This window comes from Tachysurus vachellii, chromosome 10 (assembly GCF_030014155.1).
Source record: "Tachysurus vachellii isolate PV-2020 chromosome 10, HZAU_Pvac_v1, whole genome shotgun sequence".
In the NCBI taxonomy this organism is placed as follows: domain Eukaryota; kingdom Metazoa; phylum Chordata; class Actinopteri; order Siluriformes; family Bagridae; genus Tachysurus; species Tachysurus vachellii.
Genome location: NC_083469.1, coordinates 4,364,006 through 4,376,949, shown reverse-complemented (window position 1 = coordinate 4,376,949; position 12,944 = coordinate 4,364,006). Strand labels below are relative to the sequence as shown.

At 43.7% G+C, this 12,944-nt stretch overlaps 1 protein-coding gene and 1 pseudogene across 1 annotated transcript; both read left to right on the top strand.

Annotated features, from left to right (window-relative positions):
* Window positions 1-12,944, top strand: part of LOC132851980 (histone H2A-like) — a 92,185-nt pseudogene that overhangs the window by 32,534 nt on the left and 46,707 nt on the right.
* Window positions 139-2,100, top strand: LOC132851981 (histone H4-like). Its single transcript, XM_060878971.1, has 2 exons — window positions 139-158; window positions 1,812-2,100. The coding sequence occupies exons 1-2, from the start codon at window positions 139-141 to the stop codon at window positions 2,098-2,100; spliced, it is 309 nt and encodes a 102-aa protein (XP_060734954.1).

Sequence of the window (12,944 nt, the reverse complement as noted above, 5' to 3'; positions counted from 1 at the left end):
GACGGATGAAACTAAGATCAACCTTTACCAGAATGATGGGAAGAGAAAAGTATGGAGAAGGCTTGGAACAGCTCATGATCCAAAGCTTACATATCATCCGTAAGACATAGTGGAGGCAGTGTAATGGCATGGGCATGCATGGCTTCCAGTGGCACTGGGCCACTGGTGTTTATTGATGATGTGACAGAAGACAGAAGCAGCCGGATGAATTCTGAAGTGTACAGAATATACTGTCTGCCCAAATTAAGCCAATTGCAGCAAAGTTGATTGGACGGTATTTCACAGTACAGATGGACAATGATCCAAACCACACTGCAAAAGCAACCCAGGAGTTTTTAAGGAAAAGGAATGGAATATTCTGCAATGGCCGAGTCAATCACCTGATCTCAACTTGATTGAAAGTGCATTTGCTGAAGGCAAAACTAAAGGCAGAAAGTCCCACGAACAAACAACAACTGAAGACAGCTGCAGTTAAGGCCTGGCAAAGCATCAGAAAGGAGGAAACCCAGCCTCTGGTGATGTCCAATTACATTTGAGCCCCTGAAAATGGGGGGACTGTGCATAAAAATGGTTGCAGTTCCTGAACCTTTTACTTGATATTTTTGTTAAACCCCTTGAATTAAAGCTGAACGTCTGCTCTTCAAATGCATCTTGTTTTTTTTTTTTTCATTTTCATTTTATTCTGGTGGCAGACATAGTCAAACGTATGAAAATTGTGCCTGTGTACAAGTATATAGGGACCTAACTGTGTGGGTGTGTGTGTTTGTGTGTGTGTATATATATATATATATATATATATATATATATATATATATATATATATATATATATATATATATATATATAAACATGTTTCAGTTATGTCTGTACATTCTGTACTGCTTTTGATTTTTTTCCTTTCTTTTATTGTTTGGTTCTGTCTTTAGTTCTGAATCTTGGTTAACCCTTTGTTTGACTGCGACATGTCACAGAGATTAATAACCAGTTTACATGTTGATTTCCAGATTCTGGCAGTCACACACAACTATCACAATCACACTTCATTGCTCTGCTTTCAGTACAATAGTGTACAGTGTATCAGACTCTGTTGTTCAGCTGTTGTCTTGTTTATCTATAACAAACATTCTACTTATATACATGTAATCTAACATAGCTGTTCAAATGATGGCCACCAAAATCTCATTTACATTGAGGCCTGTGTCTAGACTGTGTCGACTATTTCAAGTAGAACAGTGATTGATATTTGAATGTTGACTTCAATGAGCTTTCTTTGTGAATGACACTGAGTTTTAGAATGAGATTAGTGTTGGAGAAAATGTAGCTCACTTAGAATATAAACCTTATAGATTCTGTAATATTTTGTGTTTTACAGCTGATAAAATGACTCCTGAATGTTGTCTTTGCATTCCTTTCTGTGTTGCTTGTAATCTACTCTGTTTTAAACATGGGCTCGGTTTATAATGTACCCAGACGAACAGGGAACACCGGGCCTCCTAGTAGTGGACCTAGGAGTATAGAATACAGGCCTCAAGCCACAGACGTGCTCAAATGGATGTTTTACATCTAAACAGTGAAGGTTAATGTTGTACAACCACAGAGTGCTTTTACTAACCTCCATACATTGCTGGGTGTTTGCATATTTTTATTGAAATACTTACTTTGCATACCTTGTGTTAAATTCTACCACTAAGACTTATAACAATAATAATAATAATTATAATGATGATCCTTGTGTGTACAGAGAGGTTGCAGCAGAAAAATACTCTAGTAAGTTAACAGCTGTGGTTTTCTCTGTTTATGAACGTGTAAAGCGGTAAGGGACTCGGCAAAGGGGGCACAAAGCGTCATCGTAAGGTCCTTCGCGATAACATCCAGGGAATCACCAAGCCAGCTATTCGCCGTCTGGCTCACCGTGGCAGTGTTAAGCGTATTTCCGGCCTGATCTACGAAGAGACTCATTGTGTGCTGAAAGTCTTCTTGGAGAACGTCATCCGCGACGCCGTCACCTACACCGAGCACGGCAAAAAGACCCTCACCGCCATTTATGTGGTGTATGCTCTGAAACGCAAGGGGCGCACTCTGTACGGCTTCGGCGGATAAACTTTCAACACCAAACCACGTGAACACAACGGCTCTTTTAAGAGCCACCCACATATCCACAAAGAGATGTTCCTTCTTTACTGCGTGTGTGTGTGTATGTATGTATAAAGACTGTTGGTAGAAACAGGACTTTTCTTTTGTCATAAAGCAAAGTTGTACAAATTTGTACATAAATAAATAAAATTATTTAATAAAAATTTAAAGTGTAAAACGGCGGAAGGGGAACAAAGCACAGCGGACGAAGAAGAACTAGACAACACTAACCATATTAGCTACTCAGAGTCAGCTGTAGCACCAACCTTCTCTTCTACTGCCCTCCAACCTTTACGTTTATTCCCGATGCCTCTGTACACATCGGCACTTCACGCCGCTGCTCCTCACGCGTTTCATGCCCGGCGTCTTCGGCACTATACGCCGCCGCCGATGCACCTCGACCGTTTCACTACCCCGATGAGCCACCAGCTTTTCACGCCGCTGCCGATCCACAACCGTTTCATGGTGCCGCATCTCCTCGGGGCTGCCGGGTCGACGATGATACAGTCTATGGCTTGCCATGTTGTTAAAGTAAAGATACAGCGGCTGCTCTATTTATAGACTGACATTGTAATTATGCATAAGGCTAAACATGCTTATTGGCTAAGATACTTGTGACGGAAGAACCAATCAGAAACACGCCGTAAAATTACAGCCAGTCAATCATTCTATTTTTCCCCACACACACGTGCTTTCGCAATGGACGTTGTCTCAAAGCAGCTTTACAGAACATCACAATAAAACAGTTATATAGAGATTAATATAAAACAAAAACTCAAGGTTACTATTAGATTTCTATTTAAATGTTTGTATTCCTCCCTAATGAGAAAGCCTGAGGTGACTGTGGTGAGGTAAAACACCCTTAGAGAGAATCCTTGAGAGGAACCGGACTTAAGGGGGAACCTCATGCTCATGTGGGTGACACTGGAGGGTGTGATTATAAATATACAGTCTGACAATGTTGTATTGATGATGTTGTTGTTGTCCTCAACGATCACGTGTAGTCGTCATCTCCTCTTAGTATATCTGAATGTTTAATGAAGCAGAGTCCAACTGGAGCTGGAGCTGAGTAAAGAAGCAGAAGGCTGAATTATTGTTATCCATCCATCCATTTTCTACCGCTTATCCGGAGCCGGGTCGCGGGGGCAGCAGTCTAAGCAGGGACGCCCAGACTTCCTTCTCCCCAGACACTTCCTCCAGCTCTTCCGGGGGAATACCGAGGCGTTCCCAGGCCAGCCGAGAGACATAGTCCCTCCAGCGTGTCCTAGGTCTTCCCCGGGGCCTCCTCCCGGTTGGACATGCCCGGAACACCTCCCCAGGGAGGCATCCAGGAGGCATCCGAAACAGATGCCCGAGCCACCTTAGCTGACTCCTCTCGATGTGGAGGAGCAGCGGCTCTACTCTGAGCTCCTCCCGGGTGACCGAGCTCCTCACCTTGTCTCTAAGGGAGCGCCCAGCCACCCTGCGGAGGAAACTCATTTCAGCCGCCTGTATCCGGGATCTTGTCCTTTCGGTCATGACCCAAAGCTCATGACCATAGGTGAGGGTAGGAACGTAGATCGACTGGTAAATAGAGAGCTTCGCCTTGCGGCTCAGCTCTTTCTTCACCACAACAGACCGGTACATCGACCGCATCACTGCAGAAGATGCACCGATCCGCCTGTCGATCTCCCGCTCCATCCTTCCCTCACTCGTGAACAAGACCCCAAGATACTTAAACTCCTCCACCTGAGGCAGGAGCTCCCCACCAACCTGAAGGGGGCAAGCCACCCTTTTCCGGTTGAGAACCATGGCCTCGGAATAGAAGACAGTTGAATAGAAAGACAGTTGAATCGGTCAGCATTTATGAGCTTCTCTAAATCTGCAGTCATTCCTTCAGAGACAGGACTGTTTTGTAGAGGAAGGAGCCTGAGCTTGTAGTCAGCTGTAGGTCAGTTTTAGTCAAATACCAATCGTTGGAAGGTTGGAATATACAAAAACTTTCCATGCTACTGTAAATTACACGTTTTAGTGCAGCAGTTAGGAAATATAGAAACTTCGATAACCCAGTAGGTCATAGTGGGAGCAGGTTTCTTTTGGTCCGTCCAGTTCTCGGGTTTACACTGGAACAAAATGCCATGTTCTTTAACTGGGCCAAGGCCTAGAGAAGAGTGTGACCTGTCAGCTCCTCGCATGTCCTGCTACAATATACACACATACACGCCATGCATACATGCCCACACACGCACGCACAACCACACGCGCGCACGCATACACACACATTTCGTCACCTATTTTTAATTTAGTCTTAGTCTTAGTCTTGTGCCAAATGTCCTTGTTAGTTTTAGTCATATTTAGTCATTCACATATCTTTTTTGTTAGTCTTAGTTTTAGTCGACTAAAAGTCTCGTCATTTTAGTCTAGTTTTAGTCAAAAGAAAACTCAAGGTATCTTAGTCAAGTTTTAGTCGACTAAAAGTCTCGTCATTTTAGTCTAGTTTTAGTCACAAAATTGTAGCTTGACCACATCTGGAATCTATTGTAAGAATAAATACAACGAGGCCTCATTAAATGCAATAATATCAGGAACACAAGTGTTATAGTGGAAATAAATAACTTAATGAAAAGCCTAAGATCAAAACTGTAGGTGTGTGTATATATATAAATTACCGACTTAATGCAAGTTATACATGGTATTGCACACACCATTATTGATGATATTTGGAGCAATATTACATGTAATTGTTAAACTTGATTCCCTTACATATACATTTGCTTTTAAGCCTAATTATTCATTTTGATTATGATGTGATTGTGACAGGGAAGAGGTTTCAGGTTGGGAGTATTGAGTTTTTTCTGTCACCACTTTTGAATAAGAAACAATATCAAGGCTATAAAACTTGTCAAAACTCCGTGAATCACAAAAGTATCAGTGAGAAGTTGAGAACACACGTTTAAACAGTGCATACACTCGAACACACGGGATTCTAACCGTAGAGACGGAGCGCACTATTTTCTTTAGCGGAAACAATACAATTGTTTTTAAATCAATGAACTCCTTTTTAAATCATCATTTTGTGACAAATTATTGATTTATTCGGTAGGTAACAATATAATAAACGGGATCCGCTTCACGGACCTGTAACTTGAGCAACAGCGAAGCCGCGAACTCGTGCTGAATATTTTAAAGGCGTAACAGCTGATGAAAAAGCAGAGACAATTGTAGACGAAAATGAAGAGAGATTTTATCTTCGTTTTTATTTTATACAAAACATTTTCGTCTCGTCTTTTTTCGTCAACAATAATACATGTTAATTTAGTCTTAGTCAGTGTTTTTGGACAGTGGTGCAGTCTTGTCATCGTCTTGTCTTAGTCATGAAAAAAAAGGTTGTTGACGAACATATTTCGTCTCGTCTGACGAAATTAACATTAGAACACACCCACATGTTTAGAAACACAGACACACACCAACCAATGCAAACCTAAACACTGAAACACACACATACCGGCAGCCTTTGCTGGAAGATGTGGCGGATGGACAGGCAGCAGTGGTAGAAGTTGCAGATGAGTTGAGGGTGGATGGAGCCGCCGAGCAGCAATAGCTCTCGGTGTGTGGGTGTGTGGGTGTCTCCATCAGAACATAGTGAAAGAGTGTATTCTCCAAACCTGCCATGAGCCTGCACACACACACACACACACACACACAGATAGAGACACAGAGAGAGAGAGAGAGAGAGAGAGAGAGAGAGAGAGAAACAGAGAGAGTCAATTTTTCTGCACACCACATAGCTTTAATAATCCTGCACACAAAAATGATTTCTTTGTTTATTTCCTAAAAACGGGTGCACACTTTTTTTGTTACTTCAGGAAGATTTTATTTCGTATTATTTAGAAGGATGAATTTAAACAAGACCTGGGGTCTCATTTATAAAGCGTGCGTATGCACAAAACGGGGCTGGAAACATACGTACGCCAGTTCCCACGCAAAGGTTGTGATCTATAAAAAACAAACTTGACAGGAGAATGTGCAAACCATTAAGCAAACTTTGAGACGTGCGTACGCACATTCTGGAGACAAAGGGAATTGGCGACACAGATGGTGAGGTCGTGAATTGAAGTTAAGATTGTAGAAAATAAATGTGAGAAGAACGATTATAAGAAGTAATGACATTTAATTTTCACTCCATTTCATATATTATATCCACATTATCATGAAGATTAAATCCAACAGTGTTTGTGCCGATTGTTTTAGGCTATATTAGAGAACTGCAGAACACAGTGTAAAAATGAAATATTTTCCTTAATGTACATATATCATAAAATGTCAAAGTCTGCAAATACAGTCATGAAACACAATCACTACTCATCATCGGTCCTAACTATTACGGTGTTCATTACAAAACCGTCATGAAGAAGCATGTGTTCACTATAACATTTTCGTCTTAAATTTTCGCCCACAAATTAATTCTGTGATTTTGTCAAGTTGTTAACGATCAGTCTCATTGCTAGAAACATATGAATCCTCCGGTGATCCGGGTATGTAATGCTTCATGATGGCACGGCTGGCACTGTTGGAGGATTACGCCAATGGCAGAATTAAGGAGAGAACGAGTTTTCAGGGACCATGTGTAACGACGGGAAACAGAGCGGACCCAAACGCAGGATAGCATAAAACAAAATAGGGTTTAATAACTGAAAACATGAAACAGGACGCAGACTAGACAGGACAAATCACAGTAGATGCCGCGCTGCACGAAGCAACGCGGCACAGTTAAATACAAGAAGACAATGACACAATAAGGATCAGGTGTGATGACAGGGAGGAGCAGACGAAGGCGGGGCAGACACGTGACGAGAAACATAAACAAATGCACGTGGCCAGAGTCCGGGCAGAGTCCTTACAGAGCCCCCCCCCAAGGCGCGGCTCCCGACGCGCCAATCCGTCCAGGCAGTCCCGACGGGCCCGGGAGGGGGGAGCAAGGCACACGGCGAGGCAGGTGGGGGGAGCAAGGCACACGGCGAGGCAGGTGGGGGGAGCAAGGCACACGGCGAGGCAGGTGGGGGGAGCAAGGCACACGGCGAGGCAGGTGGGGGGAGCAAGGCACACGGCGAGGCAGGTGGGGGGAGCAAGGCACACGGCGGCGCAGCCAGAGAGGGCCGAGCGACGTCCACAGCCGAGCTGAAGGGCCGAGCGACGTCCACAGCCGAGCTGAAGGGCCGAGCGACGTCCACAGCCGAGCTGAAGGGCCGAGCGACGTCCACAGCCGAGCTGAAGGGCCGAGCGACGTCCACAGCCGAGCTGAAGGGCCGAGCACAACCCCAGACGCACCCCGGCCAGATCCACCCCCAAAGTCCAGGAAAGGGAGGGCGGGAGGGAAAAAAAAATAAATCCTCCACAAAACAGGGAAGTCCAAAAACAGGAAAAAACACAGGCCTGCGACACCCCCGCGGACAGGAAGTGGGGCGACGTCCTCCACGGAAACCAAAAGTGAAGCGACGCCCCCCACCGGAAAGTGCGGGGCGATGTCACAGGACACTGAAAAAACAGAACAAACCTTGGGCTGGCGACATGGCCCGCAACCAGGAAGTGAGGCGGCGCCCGCCGCGAAAAAACCAAAAGCGAGGCGGCGCCCCTCACCGAAAAAATGCGGACCCACGTCGCCAAACGCGCCAAGTCCAGAGGGAGAAAAAAAAACACAGACACGAAAAATTACTCCCAGTCAGCCGGTCCAGGTAGCTGCTATCCCGCTGGGTCCTCATGTGGCGGCATCTTCTGTAACGACGGGAAACAGAGCGGACCCAAACGCAGGATAGCATAAAACAAAATAGGGTTTAATAACTGAAAACATGAAACAGGACGCAGACTAGACAGGACAAATCACAGTAGATGCCGCGCTGCACGAAGCAACGCGGCACAGTTAAATACAAGAAGACAATGACACAATAAGGATCAGGTGTGATGACAGGGAGGAGCAGACGAAGGCGGGGCAGACACGTGACGAGAAACATAAACAAATGCACGTGGCCAGAGTCCGGGCAGAGTCCTTACACCATGATGATCTCCTGGCCCATGATGATAACTGGCTAATGAGCCGATTTAGATTCCCTAGAGCTGTGCTCTTGGATCTATGTGCTGAATTGGGTCCAGTATTAAAGAGGACAACACGCGGAACCATGCCATCCCAGTCCAAATACTGTACAAGTCCTCACAACTCTGGGGTTCTTGTCAACCGGCTGTTTCCAGCGGGAATTGGCAGACAGGTAAATTATTTACATAAAAAAAAACTAAGTAATCCTCAACTTTCTCTCTAAGACCTTTTTGTATACAAAATAATTCTATTGGAATCTATCATCTCACCCTATAGGTCTGATATCACAGCCGCCCCTGAGTGCCATAATATCTGTCGTTTTGAATAGTATACTTAATATGGGAAGTCGATACATCAGATTCCCCTACACTGTGCGTGAACAGGCCAAAATTAAAATGCAATTTGCAGCAATGTCTGGTTTCCCAAATGTAATCGCCACAATTGACTGCACTCATGTTGCTATAAGGGCACCATCTGAAAATGAATTTGCTTATGTTAATAGAAAGTATGTGCATTCTATTAATGCGCAAATCATATGTGACTCCAACATGACCCTCACAAACATTGTGGCACGCTGGCTTGGTTCAACACATGATTCCTTTATCTTGACACATAGCAGTGTAGGGAACAGACTAAATGCAGGCGCAGTACGTGATGAGTGGCTTCTTGGTGAGTTTAACAATATTAAAAAGTAGAAACTGTAACAATTTTGTTTTTAATATAATTATAACCTGCAGGCGACAGTGGCTACCCCCTGAGACGCTGACTCCTCACCCCATTTTTAAACCCGCAGAGCGCAGAGGAAACTCATTATAACGAGGTCCACTCTCATGCCAGTGCAGTGATTTGCATTGACTATTTATGGTTAAAAATGGGCGTTTACAGGGCTGGATATGAGGCTGGTTCACGTACGCACATCTGTGGGTGATCTGTGATTTATAAAGGGAACATTGCTTAGAGGAATGCGTACGCACGGTTTTATAAATCAGAATTTTTTTTGGCGTACGCCATTTCTGGCTTACGTAAACTTTTAGTAGGGCTCCTACGCACAGTTTTATAAATGAGACCCCTGGTCTTTTTCACACAGACTCACTTCAGAGTGTTCTGCATATCCTCGACCTCTCTCTCAGTCAGGCTCTTCCTCAGTGAACCCAGACAGAACGGAGTGTGCTGCTTAAGTTTGGGAATCTGCAGGAAGACATTTATACAACACAGACCTGCATCATATACACTGGCAGATTTTAAAGATCATCACTCCATGGTGATATACTGTATTTTGGCTCCTGTAATGAGTTAAATATGTAAATACATTTCTACAGAAAGTGGTCAAAGTGAGCTGATAAATGTAATGGAATAAAAATGTAGATGTTTTTGGAAAAGCATGTTCTGTATCACTTAAATTAAGCACTTTTGTAGAACACAACATACATTATATTTCTCTAACAGATTATAGTGTGTTAGAATGTTGGAGAAAAGTGCAGAAGAACATTTGGGGAAATGTTATTTTGTGAAATTATTTTGGGACTAATACTATCACACTATCATTTAAGATGGAGTAGAGATTAAAGGTTAGAGTTTAAAATTTTGTTGGAGTATATCTATAAATTGCATCATTTTAGTGTTTGCTTTTGTTGTTTCTTCCTTGGACATTACTACAGAACAAATGGGGGGCCAAAACTTTTTAGAGCATATTCCAGAAAGAATACAAAAGGCAAAGTAAGCCAAACCTTAAACTGTCCCCCACTGCCATCTGATCTCCGAGACCCCAGAGTGTCTCTACGGCTTCGACCAATTGTGCCTGGTGACGGTAGCTTGATGGCTGCTGTCAGTCGGCGTAGGATCTGTGAGCTGCCAATCATGTCCCGTCGGTCCCACCCACTAGAGGGAAGGAACCAATCAGCACAGGACAGAAAAGGAGTAGAAGGTGCTGAGAGAAGTTCTTCAATGGGAGATTCGAGAAACTCCAGCTGCAGGAGAGTGGCTTTGACCTGATGTACCTAGACGCAGTTAGGACCAGGAGATCCGAGAGCAGGAGACGCGCAACCGCCGGCTTCCAGTAGCACACACTACATACAATGTTTCTGAAAATATACAAGATACAGGAAAAAAGAAAAAAATCAATAACAAATAAATTGTACATGACTGAATTAAATTACTTTTCTTAGTCTTGCTGTAGATATTTATTCAATTTATATATAGATAACAATACATTGCCTCTTCTTAAGGCAAAGAACTAACAATATAATAACTAGATTTGTAAAGTTCGTCGAGACAAACTTTGATGTTGGCTTTGACGGTGCAAGTATTCGCAAAGGCCGGTGCTTTTTGGAGGCGAGTGGACATAAGGGTTAGTGTTACTTTTGGAGGCAAGTGGACAGAAAGATTGTGAAAGCTACTGGACCGCTAGGGTGCCAATACTTTTGGAGGCGAGCGGACATGAGCATGTGACATGATCCGAATACCCATGAGGCAGTTCCCCTCATTGTGCTGAGTGTTTTGATATGTCACATGTCCATGTTGTGCAAATTTTTTATTTTCACGTGATGACACGTGACGACACGTGACGTGACGTGACCATAACACACGTGAGGCACTTCCCCTCATTGGGCTGAGTGTTTTGATATATCACATGTCTGTGTTGTGCAAATTTTTTATTTTCACGTGATGACACGTGACGACACGTGACGTGACTTGACCATAACACACGTGAGGCACTTCCCCTCATTGGGCTGAGTGTTTTGATATGTCACATGTCCATGTTGTGCAAATTTTTGATTTCGCTTATTTTGGGGGCGGGGCTATACACGTGACGTCACGTGACGTGACCAAAATACACGTGGGGCAGTTCCCCTCATTGGGCTGAGTGTTTTGATATATGACATGTCCATATTGTGCTCATTTTTGATTTCGCTTATTCTGGGGGCGGGGCTACACGTGACGTCACCAGTATACCCGGTGGGGTGCCAATACTTTTGGCAAAAAGTGGCTACTGAGGGTTTGGACATTTCATGTCAATACTGCAGTCATTATGGGATTCTACTTATTATTATACTGCATAGAACACAGGAGAGAAGCCGTGCCTGAGCTCTGCGCACGCTGCGTGTGTGAAAGCTTAGAGGAATTTTAGGAATTCCCCATTCAAGTCTATGGGACGTTCCATCGTCGACTACGGGAAAACCGAAAGTTCCGTCGGAATGCCGAGTCCGGAACTTTGTCCGGAGTAACGTCCTAAAGAACCTGTCCGAGTTTGGTGTAAATCGCTCGAAAACTTGCCGAGTTATAAACCTCCAAAATTTATAATGGAAGTGGATACGAAAAAAGGCCACTTTGAGATTCCGTACCGGGAATGCCGGAATTCCGATCGCTTAGAAAAGTAGTAGCAACAAACTTCAGACCAGGGTCTACGACATATCCGAATTTGGTGCATGTGGCTCGAAAGCCCTAGGACGAGTTACTCTTGATAAATTTGTGGCTAAGAATAATAATAATAATAATAATAATAATAAGCTTATAAAGGAAATCAGAATGTTGGCTTCTACAAAGCCAACATAATAATAATAATAATAAGCCTATAAAGGAAATCAGAATGTTGGCTTCTACAAAGCCAACATAATTACTGAACCGGTAGACTGAAACAGAGTGAGAGACAGAGTGAGAGACCGCCTAGGAGAAAAGATGTGAAAAAACGTGACCGGAACACAAAATAAGAACACGACGTTAAAGCAGTGTGGGTGAAGTGTGAGAAACAGAGTGTGTGGGATTTTTAAAAAGATAAAGATACACCACGGCCCAGGGGAAAGATGAGATGAGAAAAACGTACATCAAGAGTCAAGTGTTATACTGGGCATAGGTCAGGAAGCAAGCAGGTCGTCGAGGTCAGTGATTGATTAACCACCCCTATAGGCTAAGAATACACAGAAACCAACTCACACACACACACAGGCAGAAAAGACACGCGCACACAGCATTAAGGAAAAACTGAGCAGAAGGGTTTTAATAAAGAAATGCAAAATCATAAGGAGTCACTTCTTAACATAAAAAGGTTTGACAGCATAGCGAGGAGGGTGTTGAGTCCTTTTATTGACACGCCATGGAGCTTGAGTAGCCTGAGTATGTGTAGATGGAGGTGGAAGAGTCTGAGTAGACTTGGTAACAACTGTAGCAGTCTGTGTTGAGACATCAACCCCCTTAACAGCAGAGGTGTCGCTGGGTTGACCACGACTCTCCCTATCCTGGATATAATGAGTAATGACCTCAGTAAAAAGATCAGCAGTAGGTGAAGGTGTGGAAAGGTCGGTTTCATCCAGAAGGTGTGCGACCCATGCAGAGATTGAAGCTAGAACACACCACAAACAGGGCCTTAGTAAGCATATGCAATACATGGCCATTGGGGTAATGAGTAAACCAATGACCACTGCACACCATATTCACAGAGACTGAACAGTAGAAGAACAGGTTTTAATCATATAGAAGAGAAAAAGTGCTAGAGTACAAGGAAAATCCATACATACCCATGAATAAGTGTGTTATGTTGAGTTGTGTTAAAGAAGACCCCAGAAAAAGAGAATAAGTCAAAAAGCACATGAAACCAACTTATAAACTCCATGGCCTGATGACGTAGGTCCAAAGTCCATGAGACCGGGGCCCTCCGGATGGAAGATAATGGAAAATTGAGAGGGCCTAAAGCACGGGCAAAACTTTCCAATGTGGAAATAATGGTAATTTCTGAAGCGGGCGAAACTGT